We start from the raw sequence: 19,180 nt of genomic DNA on the forward strand, positions 1-19,180 counted from the left end.
TTTTTTCTACCCATGGAGGTCCAAAATGCGCAACATTCAGTTTTTCAACTAACTGATCCGTTTTAATGACGTTGATGTATGCGTTGTGTAATATTCCTTTCGAATGAACGTAGTAAAAGAAACACTTTACATAAGTTTGATGAATGAGTGGCTAACTTCCGTGTGGTATGTAATGTCGCATCTTTTTTTTCTTTGTAATTCAGACTTTACGCCGGACTTCCCGTGATCACAGAATTTGAATCGGTATCTTTAGGAATTTACGAGTTCGCTTTTGGACTGAAGTGGACATTGGTGGTACCTCAATAACCCTGACCAAAAACATTGTACTGTTTTATTTCCTGTGGTGCGTCTTTATCATGAAATGTAGCAAATTATAATCACTTATAGCGGTGTGTACCATTCAGTCACAGAAACGGATGATAGGTTTTTATAATACTAATAAATTGTCCTTTACTCGTGAAATATTAATTTGCTCTTTATTTTAGAAATAAATTTATTCACCCTATTATTTGTAAAGTAAAGATGCAGCATACCTTAAAGGAGTTCCCTTATAGGGAGCGACGCGCCTGTTTCATTGCGTGCCCACCGCCGCCACGGGTACCGTTCCTTTCAGTGACTGGGTGGGGGCGCTGTTTCCTCGTCTGTCTCGATGGGCGGGCGACTTCTCGCCGCCGGGGTGAGAGAGGGCTTGTGGGAACGCAAGATGGAAGGTAGAGCGGAGCGAATGTTGTGGTAGCATCCTGTCAACTGTGAGGAAGAAAAGACAAGTTTGGAGGAGAGAGGCGTAAACCGCGGTCATGTCAGATCTGCCTTTACGGCAGCAGGACGAGCTTCGGGGCCCGCCGGCGAGAAAAGGCTTAGCGCGACAGAGCTTCCTGCTGCTGGACGAGAGCGAGAATTTAAAGGTAGGCGCGACACGCATCAGTCAGGACTCATTGTATTAGTTTGGGTAACATTCGAAAGCAACTTGGCGCAGTTTATCAGTTCGAGTGAACTCCTTTCTCTTGTTGGTTGTTGGTAAGTTGTTGATCGTTAAAAGTCCTTTTAATGCTCATAAAGAGAAGGACGGAATGGGGGTGACAGTTGTTTTAGGGCGTTTTAGCGAAGGCTCACACTTGTACAGGATGAGTGTCCTGTAATTGACACTGATTTAGGAAGCTGCATTTGGCCGAGCTTTCTGCCGGCTTTGCTATTTCCAGTTTTCATTTGTACGTCCTTTGGCCACACAAACTTAGGCCCGTTCCCTTTGTTTTCCCGTGCAAGTGTTGTTTACATTCTCGCTACATGAGCCGGCCGGATAACGTCATCGCGCCGAGTCATTGCTGCGGGCTGATTGGCTCCTTTTAGTTTTGTTTTCGTTGAAGCCAGATCGGGCAAAAGAAATAGTTCGGTACGACTTTGGAGTCGTTTATTATATAGCGCCTTTCACAATACAGAAAATGACTTAACAGTTGAGAATAGGTTCTAGATTTCTATAGAGACCATTATCCAGTTCTTTTCAATTCAGTGGCTGTGTACCTTACAGCTCAAAGAAAAGAGTTTGTTGTTTAGTGACACCAGTGCAGAAACATGGAATTAACAACACATCCGGGCCACTCGTGTTTATAAGGAGTAGGGCCTCTTAAAATATACAGAAACGTCGGGGGCCGCTGCTTCATCCACTGGTCCGCAAAAATTTGTTTCTCCGTCAACATACATTTTGTGATCTTTACAGTTTTTAGGGTGCTGAATATAAATGTGGCAACAGAATTGCTCAATCCCATCCAGTTTCTGAGAGATGAAGGTTTAAAATGAACTAACACCGATTTAGAGAAAAAACAATATATTTAAAAAGTAATATACAAATAAATATAAATTACTCATCTTTTTGTAGTGAGAAGTCAAGCAAAATTATACCTTTTATTGGCTAACTAAAAAGATTACAATATGCAAGCTTTTGAGGCAACTCAGGCTCCTTTATCAGGCAAGATGTAATATTTTTGAATGTGCTGGGGTACATCTCCAGTGATGTTACCATAAGGAGTTTCAGGTCTTTCAACATTAGATACCCTCGTCAAGATGACCCAGCCGGAGATGATCAGTCTCCAACTTGCATGCCAGCGGCAACTGACCACGGATCTGCCCTTATGGCTAGCGCCCTCTTCTACGCGGTGGTGTGCTGGGCAGGCAGTATTAAGAAGAAGGACGCCTCACACCTGGACAAACTGGTGAGGAAGGCAGGCTCTATTGTAGGCATGGAGCTGGACAGTTTGACATCTGTGGCAGAACGACGGGCGCTTAGCAGGCTCCTATCAATTATGGAGAATCCACTGAACAGTGTCATCTCCAGACAGAGGAGCAGCTTCAGCGACAGACTGCTGTCACCGTCCTGCTCCTAGCAGACGCTCTTATCCAGAGCGACTTACAACAGTGTTTGTTAGTTTTTTTCGCATACCCCTTGGGGTCAGAGCGCAGGGTCAGCCATTGTACAGCGCCCCCTGGAGCAATTACAGGTTAAGTGCCTTGCTCAAGGGCCCAGCAGAGTAGGATCTCTTTTGGCACTGACGGGGATTCGAACCGGCAACCTTCGGGATACCAGCACAGATCCTTAGCCTCAGAGCCACCACTCCGCCCCGTGACGTCCACTGACAGACTGAGGAGATTGTTCCTCCCCCACACTATGTGACTCTTAACGTAAACGTAAACGTTAATATTATTCAAAGTTATTGTCTGTTTTTACCTGCATTTTTATTACTGTTTAATTGAATTTTTTTGTATCAGTATGCTGCTGCTGGAGTATGTGAATTTCCCCTTGGGATTAATAAAGTATCTATCTATCTATCTATCTATCTATCTATCTATCTATCTATCTATCTATCTATCTATCTATCTATCTATTAATACAAACCCACCTAGTGGCTCTCTCTGCAGCTTTAATTGTTGATCTAATGGCCTTCCTTTTCACCTCTCCTGTGATGCCCAACAATGATAGGGCTTTGTACAATAAGCACCCTACAAGTCCCCAGTAGCCCACCTTAAAGGGCTCACAGTGTGTTTGTCAGCCTTTCCTCAGATATTATTATACTAGCTCCTGGTCCTTTGCATAATTTCTGCTCATTGACCTCCTCCAAGTGCTCTTCCTAGGGCATTGTGAGTTCGACTGTTTCCATTTGCTTGGTGGCCTCTGAAAAGTTGATCCACCGGAGAATTGTAAGCGTGATGTTTCTAGGAACCTCAACTGCTTGGCCATTTTCACTCTCGGCTGCCAATTGGAAGCTTGGTTGCTTAGGAGGCCCTGTCCTTGTTTTAGGCTTTGAGTAGGCCTTTTGACTGGCCTTGACAAAGGGAAAAATGTTCCTTGCTGAATGGCAATGCTTAGTGGCATTGATGGCCATTGCAACATGATCTGCAACTGCCTTTAGCACCGAGTCATGATGCCACAGATACCACCCTTTTCCAAGGGCTTTTGGGCAGTTTCTAAAAAGGTGCTAAAAAGGTGTGTCAAGGATCCTCTTCCGGTGCAAAGAGGGGTAGGAGGACAATTCGCTATGCCCCCAGACATAAAGGTTAGCAGAACTTTGTAAGGCATGTTATACAGCTGGAACCAGGAAACAGATTCAGTTAAAGTCAGCCTGCCAGATGTTCACCCAGTTGACAATAATTGTTTTAAATATAATTATTATTTACAAAATGTAGTAATTTGTTAGTTTAGCTCCGCTTATAAAAGTGTTTCACGGTGGAATGTCTATTTTGGTAACATAGACTCCCCCCATTTTCCACTATAACCAGCCCTGGCTCCATACCAATGGACATGGAGTGATAAAGTCCTAATAATCCAAGAAGCAACAGTATACCCGACAGCAGGGTTGCTGTGTTAAATGGTGACATTCTGACATCATCCTTGAAAGTGGAAGGAATGCTGAGTGTTTTTCTGCTACTGCTGTGTGAGAGTTAATTAGAACACACATTTTTCTGCTAAATACTTGGTTGCAGCTAAGGAGTCATCCAGACATTTGTAAAGCTCTTTTCCTTTAGAAGGGATTTTTTTACTGCCTTCTTTAACCCTAAGGCCGAGTTTATACTTCACCCTACATGACGCGTGCGCCTGTGGACGCTACTGCTATGCAAGCGTTGTACTGTTTATACTTGTGTGCGTACTTTACGTAAATGTGGAAGATTCCACCAGGTGGCAGTGCGAGATATCATCACGGTGAGAACAGGTTTGGCTTCTCTGTGTTGTGAATTGCCTGAAACATCCATTAAATTCTGAGGACACTTTGCCACAATATCTCGGAAAAGGATGTTTAATGATTACATCCATTAATCCAGGGATGTGCCCATTCCAGCATGCATTGGGCGCGAGACACAAACAATCCTGGACAGGGCACCAACTTATCACAAGGTGAATACAAGCACAAACATACACTAGCGTCATTTTAGCGTCACCAAATCCCCAAACCTCATGTCTTTGGATGGAAACCAGAATACAGTGTGGAAGCCCACCAGGAAAGCATGCAAACTCCAAGCAGGGAACACCAGCGACGTGACTCCCTGCGAGATAGCAGCGCTACCACTCTGCCACTATGTTGCCCCCATTTGTGTAATTGTTAGCAGTATTCATTATTTAAATGAAGTTAACGACTTATGTGTAAAATGTAATATATATACATTGATGCATTTCACCATGAAAGTGATCTTCTTTTCTTCTTCTTCTTTTGGCTGCTCCCGTTAGGGGTTGCCACAGCGGATCATCTTCTTCCATATCTTTCTGTCCTCGTCATCTTGCTCTGTCACACCCATCACCTGCATGTCTTCTCTCACCACATCCATAAACCTTCTCTTAGGCCTTCCTCTTTTCCTCTTCCCTGGCAGCTCTATCCTTAGCATCCTTCTCCAAAAATACCCAGCATCTCTCCTCTGCACATGTCCAAACCAATGCAATCTCCCCTCTCTGACTTTGTCTCCCAACCGTCCAACTTGAGCTGACCCTCTAATGTACTCATTGCTAGCATCTTTAACTCTGCCACCTCCAGCTCTGTCTCCTGCTTTCTGGTCAGTGCCACCGTCTCCAACCCATATAACATAGCTGGTCTCACTACCTTCCTGTAAACCTTCCCTTTCACTCTTGCTGATATCTGTCTGTCACAAATCACTCCTGACACTCTTCTCCACCCATTCCACCCTGCCTGTACTCTCTTCTTCACCTCTCTACCACAATTCCCATTACTCTGTACTGTTGATCCCAAGTATTTAAACTTGTCCGCCTTTGCCAACTCTACTCCCTGTGTCCTCACCATTCCACTGACCTCCCACTCATTCACACACATGTATTCTGTTTTGTGCCTACTGACCTTCATTCCTCTCCTCTCTAGAGCATATCTTCACCTCTCCAGGGTCTCCTCAACCTGCTCCCTACTATCAGTACAGATCACAATGTCATCAGCAAACATCACAGTCCACGGGGACTCCTGTCTAATCTCGTCTGTCAGCCTGTCCATCACCATTGCAAATTAGAAAGGGCTCAGAGCTGATCCCTGATGCAATCCTACCTCCACCATGAATGTATCCGTCACTCCTACCACAGACCTCACCACTGTCACACTTCCCTCATACACATCCTGCACAACTCTTACATACTTCTCTGCCACTCCCGACTTCCTCATACAATACCACAGCTCCTCTCGAGGCACCCTGTCATATGCTTTCTCCAGGTCCACAAAGACGCAATGCAATTCCTTCGAGGCCTTCTCTATACTTCTCCATCAACATCCTCAGAGCAAACATCACATCTGTGGTGCTCTTTCTTGGCATGAAACCATACTGCTGCTCACTAATCATCACCTCACTTCTTAACCGAGCTTCCACTACTCTTTCCTATAACTTCATGCTGTGGCTCATCAATTTTATCCCCCTGTAGTTACTGCAGTCCTGCACATCCCCCTTATTCTTAAATATCAGTACCAATACACTTCTTCTCCACACTTCAGGCATCCTCTCACTTTCCAAGATTCCATTAAACAATCTGGTTAAAAACTCCACTGCCATCTCTCCATGCTTCCACAGGTGTGTCATCTGGACCAACGACTTTTCCATTCTTCATCCTCTTCATAGCTGTCCTTACTTCCTCCTTACTAATCCATTGCACTTCCTGATCCACTATCTGCACATCATCCAACCTCTTCTCTCTCTCTCTCGTTCTCTTCATTCATCGGCCTTTCAAAGTACTCTTTCCATCTGCTCAACACACTCTCCTTGCTTGTGAGTACATTTCCATCTTTATCTTTTATCACCCTAACCTTCTGCACATCTTTCCCAGCTTGGTCCCTCTGTCTAGCCAATAGGTACATGTCGTTATTTCCCTCCTTAGTGTCCAACCTCTCATATAACTCATCATACGCCTTTTTTTTAGCCTTCGCCACCTCTCTCTTCACCTTGTGCCTTATCTCCTTGTACTCCGGTCTACTTTCAGCATTTCTCTGACAATCCCACTTCTTCTTTGCCATCCTCTTCCTCTGTATACTCTCCTGTACTTCCCCATTCCACCACCAGGTTGCCTTTTCCTTCTTCCTCTGTCCAGATGTCACGCCAAGCACCTTCTTGCTGTCACCCTTACTACATCTGCTGTAGTTTCCGAACTGTCTGGTAACTCTTCACTACCACCCAGTGCCAGTCTCACCTTCTCCCTAAACTCAACCTTGCAGTCTTCCTTTTTCAACTTCCACCATTTGATCCTTGGCTCTGCCCTCACTCTCTTCCTCTCCTTGATCTCTAATGCCATCCTACAGACCACCATCCTATGCTGCTTAACTACACTTTCCGCTGCCACCACTTTGCCACCACTTTGATCTCCTTCAGATCAGCTCTTCCGCATAGGATGTAATCTACCTGTGTGCATCTTCCTCCACTCTTGTATGTAACCCTATGTTCCTCCCTCTTCATAAAATGCATATTCACCACAGCCATGTCCATTTTTTTGGCAAAATCCACTATCCTCTGACCTTCTTCATTCCTCTCCTTGATGCCATACCTACTCATTACCTCCTTGTCTCCTCTGTTCCCTTCACCAACATATCCATTGAAATCCGCTCCAATCCCCACTTTCTGTCCCTTGGGTACACTGTTCATCACTTCATCCAACTCACTCCAAAAATCTTCTTTCTCATCCATTGTACACCCAACTTGCGGGCCATATGCACTTTCAAAATTCATCATCACACCTCCAATTTCCAGCTTCATAATCATTACTCTGACACTCTTTTCACCTTCAAAACACTCTTGACGTACTGTTCCTTCAGAATACCCCTACTGCATTCCTCCTCCTATCTACACCATGAAAGAACAATTTGAATCCACCTCCAATCCACCAGGCCTTACTCCCCTTCCATTTAGTCTCTTGCATGCGCAATTTATCAACCTTCCTTCTCTCCATCATATCTGCTAACTCTCTCCCCTTTACAGTCATAATGCCAACATTCAAAGTTCTTACCTTCAGTTCCACTCTCTTTACCTTCCTCCTGCCTCCGGACTCCCCCCTCCTCTTCTCCTACTTCTTCTTCAGCCAACAGTAGCACAATTTCCGTCAGCACCCTGTTAGCTAACAGTACTGGTGGCTGTTGTTGTTAACCTGGGGCTCGACCGATCCGGTATGGAAATTTATATTGTCCTCATATTGATTTGACAAAATTTTACCCTAGATGCCCTTCCTGACGTTACCCTCCCCAGTTATCCGGGTTTGTAACCGGCACAAAGAAAACACACTGATTTGTGCATCCCCTGTGGCTGTGTTTTCACCATGAAAGTGATATCAAGTATAAATCTAAGGATTCTAAATGTGCAGAGAGCTGGAATATTGTAAATTTTATGTGTTCTGTGTGCCGATCTATTGCTGCTTTCTGCTACTGTCGGGTCAGGAGGAAGCCCCAGGAGCCCAAAGCGATTAACTAACTAACTGGGTTGGTTTTAAGATGACGTTTACGACGGTCTCCTTTAATGATAATGTAAACTACAAGGTTAAAGTGGACATTTCGAGATTTATCCCGAAATTTCCACTTTAATCACAAAATACACCTTTTCACTATGTCTTCCAATTTTTTTCTTAGTGGCTCAAATATGCCACCATTCATTGTGATGCTGTTATGAAGATGCAAAAAAAAAAAATAAATAACAGCACTGAAGATGTTATGTGAGACCTTTAAAATGTATTGTGTCATTACGTTGGGGAATATTCAACACTTTAATATAAAAGCACCACGAATGCATTTGTATATCAGCATTTTGCTTCACCACATCGAACCATTCATCAAACATTGAAGCGCGCACTTCGATCCTGTAGGATCCACATAGAATGACATGTGCGCATACACATTCTGAATGTGAAGTATAAACCGGCCCTAAGCCAAACTCTCATAGGGGCAAATGTAGCTGAGTGTTTGGAAATGTTACTTGTATTCAAAATTAGCTTCTGCAAGGTGCATCATTGGCAGAAAGTCCAGAAAACAGTTGCAGAAACCCACAAGTGTGTAACTAAATAACTGGCATTATAGCGACAAAGTTAAAAGTAACAACAATTCCCTAGTGGGAAGTATTTATAGAATAACTGGATAACGCAAATTGAGGTACTGCAAAAATGCATCTGTTACTTAATTACTTTTATGTAACAAGGCTTTAACAAAGGTTTGTTTCGGTTTTAATGACACTGAACACTAATAAAGTGGTTATTCATCTGTGTAATGAGGCCTACTAAAATCCACTTTAGAATGGTCAGAAGTGTGTCAAGTGAGACATATTAATCTTGATATAGCATACTTCAGTATGCAAACTTTTAACCCTTCATATTCATAAGTAGTTTTACCAGCACATCAGCATAACCACTTTACTGATGGTTTGTAAGTGTCATTAACACCAAAAGAATCCTTTGTTAAGGTTTTGTTACATAAGAATTAATGAGTAATAGATGCATTTTTGCAGTACTTAAACTTAATCAACCAACCTATCCTTCATATCTGTAGATTTTGGTGAAACAAATGTACACAGACATGGAGAGAATATGGATAAACCGTGTGAACAACAAATTGTTGCAAGATTTGTTTCTGGATTCATGAGTCAGCAGTGTTAACCAATGCTGGACTGTTCAACCCCAGTTAAAAATACCTAAATTTATATTTATTTACATATTTACTGTATCAGGCAAAACAAGTAACAATGACGAGAGTAAACCTGCAGAACATGGATAACCGTTAATAATGCCAGTAGTCAAATGCTGAAATTACCATTCAGTTTTCTGCATCATGAAAATTTAGTGAGAAAATACATTTTGAAACGTGAAAAGTCAGAGATGGTAAAATATTTTACACAGTAACACTGTTCTTGTGTGTCAAATCAGTTCGACCAGGTTTGCATCCTGCAAAACCTCTTAATCCAATGACAGAAGAACATAAGAAAAGTTCAGTAACTGCATTCATTACTCCAACTAGAAAATACAAATCAGTCTGAACAAAAAGAAATCCCAGGACATATTGTGAAAAATTTCAGTAAGGGACATACAGTCTGTCAATGATATGAAAGGTAAGGGCTTTTTAAAGAGCCAGTGAGCTATATTTTATAGGGTGTCTATTGTCACACGAACAGTGTAAAATAAAATTTTTGCTGACATGAGCTAATCAATATGCTACATGTTGCCACTCTAACTACCTTACCTTGAAACTTCTGCGGAGCCCTTCTCAGAAAATCATTATTTGGAATGTAGGACAGCAATATGAAAAATAGGCACAGCCATAAAAATGGCAAAGCATGTTACAGCACATGCATGGACTGTTTTTATATTGATTGCAGGATATTTCAAAATCTCTTTTTGCAAACCCACAAAATAGAAGAACGAGATACTAAACAAAATATAACCAATCATGTCTCGGCAGCAACTGATACAGTGGTACCTCTGGTCACAACCATTATTTATTTCAAAACTCTGGACGTGACCGAATTGAGTCGTAACCCTAACGTTATTTCCCCATACGACTGTATGTATGATTTATCCGTTCCAGACCATACGAACTGTATGTAAATATTTTTAAGCACAAAAAATTAATTATACCATAGAATGCATAGTGTTATTGTAAACTAAATGTAAAAAGATTGAATAACACTGAGAAAACCTTGAACAACAGAGAAAACTAACATTTCTTCTCACCAGCACTACCACTTTTCACTTGCTTAGAGGCCATGGTTAATTGCACAATTAATGCAAAAGCACATGAAATAGAGCACAAAGAGTTGATAGCGAATGAACGCACGTCTGACCAATAACGATGTGCAGGGAGAGACTGAACACGTACGTCGTCTTTGTTAGGAGCTGTATACGCAAACAAAAGAAAATGGGGAAACGGAGAATGGGAAATCATCGGCGCATACAAACTAGAAGGGAAACTGGCCGCCAGTGTTTTTGTTTGCCACCAGAGCGTGTGGTCGTGAACAGATGCGAAATTTTGGTGAACTTTTTGATCATAACCCGATTTGTACGTGTTCAGAAACGTTTGTGACCAGAGGTTCTACTGTACATTGGTTGTGTGAGTCAAAGTGCTGCCATGTGTTCACAATGATGCCAGTGGTAAGGGTTCAGCAAATGCTTTGTTGGAGTGTTAATGTATTTCTTCTTTTGTTCAGAGGCTCCGGCTCCCTATTATAAGAGATTCAAGACTGCTAGTGTGTATCTTCAGACTGGAGTTGCAGTAGATTCGTAGGCCATTCGTAAGGCACATGCCTTATAAAAAGGTTATCATCAATATACACACACAATCAATTAATTGATATTGGTAATTAAACACTGCTAAGTGTAAATATATATGCCATTATAGGTTTTTAATAATTTTGAATCATTAATTGCACTACAGCTTTTTTGCTGTTAAAATATACATTTACTATATTTATCCAGGTGTTTTTTTTTCTTTATTGTACCAGCTAGACATTTCTAATTCTTGAGGTATAATTATAAATATGGATTACCATTTTAGTAATGTAATACTTCTTGCCAACACATGTATTATATAACACACATAAATAATAAACACAGTAAAAGCCATGAATGTTCATAGTATATATAGATTATCAGAGGTGACTGTGTGCAGAGGGTACAGACCTATAAATACCTGGGAGTGCAGCTGGATGATAAATTGGACTGTACTGCCAATACTGATGCTCTGTGCAAGAGAGGACAGAGCCGACTATACCTCCTTAGAAAGCTGGCGTCCTTCAACATCTGCAACAAGATGCTAAAGATGTTCTATCAGATGGTTGTGGTGAGTGCCCTCTTCTACTCGGTGGTGTTCTGGTGAGGCAGCATAAACAAGAGGGACGCCTCGCGCCTGGACAAACTGGTGAGGAAGGCAGGCTCTATTGTAGGCACAGAGCTAGACAGTTTGACATATGTGGCAGAGCGGCAGGCGCTGAGCAGACTCCTGTCAATCATGGAGAATCCACTGCATCCACTGAACAGGATCATCTCCAGACAGAGGAGCAGCTTCAGCGACAGACTGCTGTCACCATCCTGCTCCACTGACAGACTGAGGAGATCGTTCCTCCCCCACACTATGCGACTGTTCAATTCCACTGGGGTGGATATGGGTCTAGGTAAACAGTAACATTACACAATATGACTGTTACACCTGCCTCGCACTCTCCACCTTGCAGTTTTTAACTTGCACTGTGTTTTTGTCACTCTTTAATTAATATTGTATTTATCAGCATGCTACTGCTGGAGTATGTGAAATTCCCCTTGGGGATTAATAAAGTCCGTCCGTCTGTCTGTCTGTCTAAAGACACATTTTGCTGTTAAGCTAACAAGCTTGTTGTTTACTAAGCATCAATTTCAAATTCTTCATCTTTTCTTTTTCCAATTAAAAATATAAACTGTTTTATTTAACAGAAGCTTGTGGTCCAAACTAAGAAAAAATAGTGTCCTCTTCTAATTAAAGGACAAAGTAAAAAGGCCTGAATTCATTAAAGGAGCTTTTCTTGCTGTTTGTCTAATTGCACAGGATGATGTTTTCTCAGTTTTTTACTTCACTTTTTTAACTTGAAGACTAATGTTCCAGTCATCTCTGGCTCTCTTGAAAAACATGCCTTGACTTTATTTACACTACAACAAGTTTGCTGAAAAGAAATACAAAAAAAAACAAAACCCTACCAGCCTACTTCATGCTGTGGGTACAACACAAGCCGAGAGTGTCCGCATTCCTTGGTCCGTGCACAGCTCAGTAGATGGATTGCCCATGGGCAGAACATAGAAAAGATGGACATTGTACATAGTTCTTTATATGATTTTTTTTCACCTGTTCTATTCTGTATAGTGCTTAAAACATTCAATTCATTACATGGGCCACATAAATGTGCAGCCTGTAAACGTCAATGCTGTATATAATAAGATAAAGGAAAGCGCAATTCAGTGTGTATTGCTCCTAATCTAAACCGTTCAAAACTTAGTAACGGTATAAGATTACAGATCCAAGCCTTGCATTTGAATCTAGTTGAAGCTACTATTTTTACAGGATATTCTACAGGGTGAAATTGTGTAATAATACCCAAATTTCCCATTTCCCCTACTAATTGCCTGTTTGAATTCAAAAGAATATATTTTCCTCTAAAATAATTTACTTGCAATGGCCATCAACGAAAGCTAAGTCACTAGGAAGAGCAAGAATTTTTCTATGGCAGTAATGTTTTACTCGTGTACAATTGTATGTGTCATGTTCAAGAGTAATGAGCTACAGTGAACTAAAAATATTTGACCCTGGTTTAAAGAAAAAAAAACCCAAAATATTGTACAGTGGAACCTCGGTTCACGAACGTCTCTGTACACGTACAAATCGGTTTACGACCAAAAAGTTCGCCAAACTTTTGCCTCGGTTCACGACCACACACTCGGTATACGAACAAGCCAGGTTCCCTTTCGGTTTGTACATGTTCAGTCTCTCCCTGTGCATTTCCTGTGCAGCTAGCAAGAGAGAGAGAGCGAGAGAGAGCGCAACACACACACACACACCCACCGGTAGCATGAGAGAGAGAAAGACGCGCACACACAGGCAGCGCGAGAGAGAGGGGGCTGGACACATAAGGTAGGAGGGCAGTTAAAGAATGCACTGGGCTTGATTTTGTTTTCAGTTCTGTTTACAGCGATCGGTTCGTAGCATGCATTGTTGCAATGTTACTTTTCCTGGTGGTTTATTAAATTATGTATTTTTTCAAATGTTCATTTTTTTTCCCTGTGCTTAAAACTCATTAAAAAAAGTGTTTTTAGCCAGCGGTTGGTAGCGCTATAGCGCAAACTATTGCAGTGTTAGTTTTCTCTGTTGTTCAAGGTTTTCTCAGTGTTATTCAATGTTTTTACATTTAGTTTACTATTACGCTGTGCATTCTATGGTTTGATTAACATATTTGTGCTTAAAAACTTAAAAAATATATATATTTATATACAGTTCGTATGGTCTGGAACTGATTAATTGTATTTACATGCAATCCAATGGAGGAAATTACTTCGGTTCACGACCAAATCGGTTTACAACCACAGTTTTGGAACGAATTATGGTCGTGAACCGAGGTTCCGCTGTATTCAGAAAAGTCCTCAGTTAGTTATTTAATGCTTCTGAAACATCTGATTAACTGCCACCACTATAACTGAGGCTCATCGTCTTAGCTGTAACACAGTTAGTCATAATGTAAATAGACAAAGATGCTATTTTTTGAAGTACTGATTTAACTGTGGAATTGCTTCATCAGCAGTTCATTTATAGCCAACACTTGGTGACTCCAAATGTGATGGTTTGCAAAGTTCTCCTCTCACCTGTGCTGTTAGCTAAAGGCCATTTCACATTAGATGACTTTTCTACTGATTTTCAGTCATTGCCTTCTTTAACATAATCTTAACAAGTTGGAGGCATTCCTATGAAGCCAGTGACATAGCATGACACACCTAGCAACTCACTCCAACTAGTCTGTAGCTTGCCCCTCATCCGGAAGAAGGACACATAGAATGCACCAATGAGGAATAAATAATGCAGATGTTTTGGACCTCACATCAGAAAGCATGCCTGTCTATCTGATGTCTTGGCATTGTTTTGGTCAGTCTCTGACTTCCGTATGGTCTTCATTGAACTTGAATTTTATTGTCAGGCATTGAACTTGAATTTTATTGTCAGGCAACGTAGTTTCTAGGAATTTCATAACAGGGTAAACATAATTAAATCACATTTTACAGTATAGTGGAAAAAGCTGCACAAAACACAAGTATATAAAACAATACAGTAAAGAAGAATTGCACTCCCGCCTAGTATCAAGTAAGTCCTTATAAAATAAACATAATTTAGGATAGAGAAGATTAGAAATCAAGAAAAGACATAGATGAACCAGAGACTGTTGGCTCCTCACATGTGTCTTTGAATTTCTTTGCTCAGTAGAATACAATGAATGTTAGCAATAATCCAGGTTTTCCTGTTTTACATGATACTTAAAGACATTTTCCTGTTCAATTTAAATTACAGGTGAACAATGAAGCAGCATTCCTGGACATGCTGGGCTGCTATACTGTGGACAGTATCAAGGTCCTTTCCATCTTTGGCAATACAGGTGATGGCAAGTCCCACACACTAAATCACTGCCTCTTTGGAGGCAAAGAGCTGTTTCATACTTCTCCACTACAAGATTCTTGCACTGTTGGAATATGGGCGGCATATGAACCCAAACTGAGGCTGATAGTCCTGGACACCGAAGGCCTGCTTGGAGCTACAGCCAACCTGAACCAACGTATGAGGCTGCTGCTAAAAGTGCTTGCTGTGTCAGATGTGGTAGTGTATCGCACACGGGCAGAACGCTTACATAATGACATGTTCCAGTTCCTTGGCAATGCTTCTAGTGCTTATCTTCGTTATTTCACCCCTGAGTTACGTGCTGTGTCCAGTCGCTGTGGCTTGGAGGTACCATTGTCTAGTCTTGGCCCAGCAGTTGTGGTGTTTCAGGAGACTACACGTACAAACGTACTTGGCTCTGGTGAGTACTTTTAAAATTTTCAATTGGGAATTAAAAGAAACTATGAGTTTTGTCTGAGAAGATTAATATATAATTATGGGGTTTTTTTTTAACAGCAAACCTCTGCAACATTTTAGTGTTGCTGCCTCACAGATTTAGACACTTTGGTTCAAATTTTACCCTGAGTACCTTTGAACTTGTACTCACAAATTGACAAAGTAAAACAGTCTTTTCTGACATTATTACAATATCATTAGGCAGATTGGTGCTTTAAGGTTAAGCACTTTTAAGGCCATGTCACATTACCTGACTTTCCAGCAATTTTAATCTTATTTAATCTTAGCCCGTCAGTGGCATGTTCCCGTGAAGACCTCTCACGTAGTCTGATATACACAGTCCAACTGGTGTACAACTCTCTCTGAAAGACAGTGGTTTAATTTCTGTAGTCTGTTTAATCACTGCAGTCTGTTGACATTTTAGTTTAAAGTAAAAAAAAATTCCTGAATGGTGTACAGAGAGCCATTAATGAAATCAGATATGTGTTACTTCTGCTTTCAGTCTCTTTAACTCTTCCATTATTATTTCCAAAATTTCATTCTGTCATCTCCGTAACATTGTCCTTAAATGATGCTCAGACTCTGGTTCATAATGTCTCGTATTGATTACTGTAATTCCCTCTTCATCAGCCTCCCTGCAAAATCTCTACAGAATCTACAGTACATTCAGAACTCCGCAGTCCTCACCCACACAAAGCGTTCTGCTCACATCTCCCCTGTTCTCTCCTAGCTTCACTGGTTACCAGTTCCATCAAGGATTAAATTCAAGATTCTGCTTCTCAACTTCAAAGCCCTCCATAACCTTGTCCCTCTCTACCTCACTCAGCTCTTAGCACCTCACACTCCTTGTCGCTCGCTCAGGTCCTCGAGCAGTAATCTCCTTACTGTCCCATGCACCAGACTCTCCACCATGGGAGGCAAGTCCTTCTGGAACTCTCTTCCTCAGTCTCTTAGAGATTGCTCCTCTTCCTGCACCTTTAAATCTCAACTGAAAACTTTTCCTCTTCTACGAACTTTTGTTTTCTATGTAATTTTTTTTTTACTCTGTATGTAAAACGACCTTGGGTTTGTGAAAGGCACTCTATAAATGCAACTTAATATTATTATTATTATAAAAACAGTGGCACACAAAGACAAATGGACCAATGTGCATTTTGTCACTGTAATAAAAGTTAGTGTCATTTTACAAATGTTAAATTGGTTAGCTGCTATTTTAAAATCAGTTGTGTAATGTGGATATTATTAGCTGATATAAATGAACTGTATAATTTTAAACCCACGTTAGTTCACACTGGGAGGCAAAGTTAAACCTTTGTGCCTTTTCACTTTTGTCTGTTGCACTAGATACAATGCCGCTACTTCCTTTGAACACCAGTCTTAATGGTATTGTTTCTGTTCCCTTTGTATCTAAGCGTGCCTATTTGGGTTAGACAATACTATGTCTTATGGAGGTTTTATGGCCTCCTGCATTTAGAAATTCTGCAACCTTGACATTATAATTTAGAGTAAAACACAGTAGGTGGTTTTCCCTCTTTCACTCTGTCTTGCACAACATTCCACACAAATTCAATATGAAGGCAGAGTAAATTAAACTTCCAAAATCAGTGCCTTTCCAGTTTCAAATTTAAAATGAAAACCATCATTGTATGGATGGCAGTCTGTTTCAAATTCTCAGCTCATGGATAGACAGAGGGCAAAAGTTTGGACAACTAGGGGCAAATTACATATTTTTGTTGACATTAGAAGTAAAAAAAAAAAATAAAATAGTAAATACAACTTTGACAGGTGGTTATTCATTTTTTGTAGTGTTTGTCCCACTGTTCAGGGTCCACTTTTCGGCATCTTCAGGGGCAGCATTCATTTATTAATAATTATATTTATATAGCACTTTTCTCACTACTTAAAGCACTTAGACAAAGGGGAACCACTTCAAGCACCACTTATGTGTATTACCGACCCAGATGATGTGAAACAGACATTATTCTGCCAGTACACTCGCCACACATTAGCTGTTAGGTGATGAAGGGGTGAGAGAGAGAGCCAATTAGCGACGGGGGCTGATTAAGGGGCCAGAATGGATGGAGGCATTATGGCCATTTTAGCCAGGACATCAAGATAAACCCTACTCTTTTAGAAAAATGCCCAGTTATCTTTAATGACCGCACAAAATAAAGACCTCAGTTTACATCTCATCTGAAGGATGGAACCATATTTATAGCACAGTGTCCCTTCTGTATTCCTGCATTATGCATTTAGATTCACACACAGACCATAGGGTAAGCGCCCCCTTCTAGCCTCACCAACACCTCTCCCAGCAGGAATTTTAGCTTTCTAGATTGTCTCCCATCCAAGTACTGCCTGGGGCTAAACATGCTTTGCTTCAGGTAGATGACCTGTTCTGAAGCACAGGCGATGTGGTTGTTGGTTTACATAGATTTTTTTAGTCGGGTCAAACCAGCATTTCTCTGTCTGTCCGCATGATAGTTTCCACCATAGACTAAAGCAGAGGGCCATTTTTCACACTCTGTATTCATTGCTGCAGACCAAATGCCCATACCATTGGGGACAGGCTTTGTGTACCTTCACTGTAATCAGCACATCTCACCGCATTGACAGCAAGCAAATTAAAACAATGTCATTTTATGAAAAAGTTAGTGTACAGTTAAAAGTTATTTGATAAACTAAAAAAAATGTAGAAAAATAATAAGTGTGGCATTTACAAAGGTTTGGCACCCAACCAAGTCAGTATTTAGGAACTTTTCCTAACCTAGCTTTGAGTCTTTGAGTTCTTGTTTTGGAAAATTCTCTTATTCTTCCTTGCAAATCACTTCCAACTGTGAGATATTCTTGGTCTGTTTTGTGCGCGCAGCACATTTATGATCCTCCTACAGTTTTTCAATGATGTTGAAAGTTCCAATAAAAAAAAAAAATTCAGACAGAAAGAACAAGCGACTTTCACTACCCAATTCAGATGGCTGTATGACAAAAGAGCTCCGATTAATGTGGCTCTTCAATACTTTTAAACAATAGCAAAGGCTCAGCAGGAACCTGACATGAACATTTTAGTATGATATTAATAAATTCCAGTCAGATTTTAAAATTCTTGGACTGCTCCTCTGAAAGCAAATTATATTGTGTGTATATTATACACACACTATACAGTGGTGTGAAAAACTATTTGCCCCCTTCCTGATTTCTTATTCTTTTGCATGTTTGTCACACAAAATGTTTCTGATCATCAAACACATTTAACCATTAGTCAAATATAACACAAGTAAACACAAAATGCAGTTTTTAAATGATGGTGTTTATTATTTAGGGAGAAAAAAAATCCAAACCTACATGGCCCTGTGTGAAAAAGTAATTGCCCCCTTGTTAAAAAATAACCTAACTGTGGTGTATCACACCTGAGTTCAATTTCTGTAGCCACCCCCAGGCCTGATTACTGCCACACCTGTTTCAATCAAGAAATCACTTAAATAGGAGCTGCCTGACACAGAGAAGTAGACCAAAAGCACCTCAAAAGCTAGACATCATGCCAAGATCCAAAGAAATTCAGGAACAAATGAGAACAGAAGTAATTGAGATCTATCAGTCTGGTAAAGGTTATAAAGCCATTTCTAAAGCTTTGGGACTCCAGCGAACCACAGTGAGAGCCATTATCCACAAATGGCAAAAACATGGAACAGTGGTGAACCTTCCCAGGAGTGGCCGGCCGACCAAAATTACCCCAAGAGCGCAGAGACGACTCATCCGAGAGGTCACAAAAGACCCCAGGACAATGTCTAAAGAACTGCAGGCCTCACTTGCGTCAATTAAGGTCAGTGTTCACGACTCCACCATAAGAAAGAGACTGGGCAAAAACGGCCTGCATGGCAGATTTCCAAGACGCAAACCACTGTTAAGCAAAAAGAACATTAGGGCTCGTCTCAATTTTGCTAAGAAACATCTCAATGATTGCCAAGACTTTTGGGAAAATACCTTGTGGACTGATGAGTCAAAAGTTGAACTTTTTGGAAGGCAAATGTCCCATTACATCTTGCGTAAAAGGAACACAGCATTTCAGAAAAAGAACATCATACCAACAGTAAAATATGGTGGTGGTAGTGTGATGGTCTGGGGTTGTTTTGCTG

General features: G+C 40.9%; 1 protein-coding gene across 1 annotated transcript in view; it reads left to right on the forward strand.

Annotated features, from left to right (window-relative positions):
- Nucleotides 1-665: 665 nt before the first annotated feature.
- si:ch211-11n16.2 (zinc finger FYVE domain-containing protein 1) overlaps nt 666-19,180 on the forward strand; it is a 68,194-nt gene continuing 49,679 nt past the window's right edge. The window contains exons 1-2 of the mRNA XM_028796165.2: nt 666-905; nt 14,508-15,012. Of these exons, the coding sequence (XP_028651998.1) occupies nt 798-905; nt 14,508-15,012 (613 nt within the window). The 5' untranslated portion in view covers nt 666-797. The remainder of the gene's footprint in view (nt 906-14,507; nt 15,013-19,180) is intronic.

The sequence above is a fragment of the Erpetoichthys calabaricus genome, chromosome 1 (genome assembly GCF_900747795.2).
Source record: "Erpetoichthys calabaricus chromosome 1, fErpCal1.3, whole genome shotgun sequence".
NCBI classification, from domain to species: domain Eukaryota; kingdom Metazoa; phylum Chordata; class Cladistia; order Polypteriformes; family Polypteridae; genus Erpetoichthys; species Erpetoichthys calabaricus.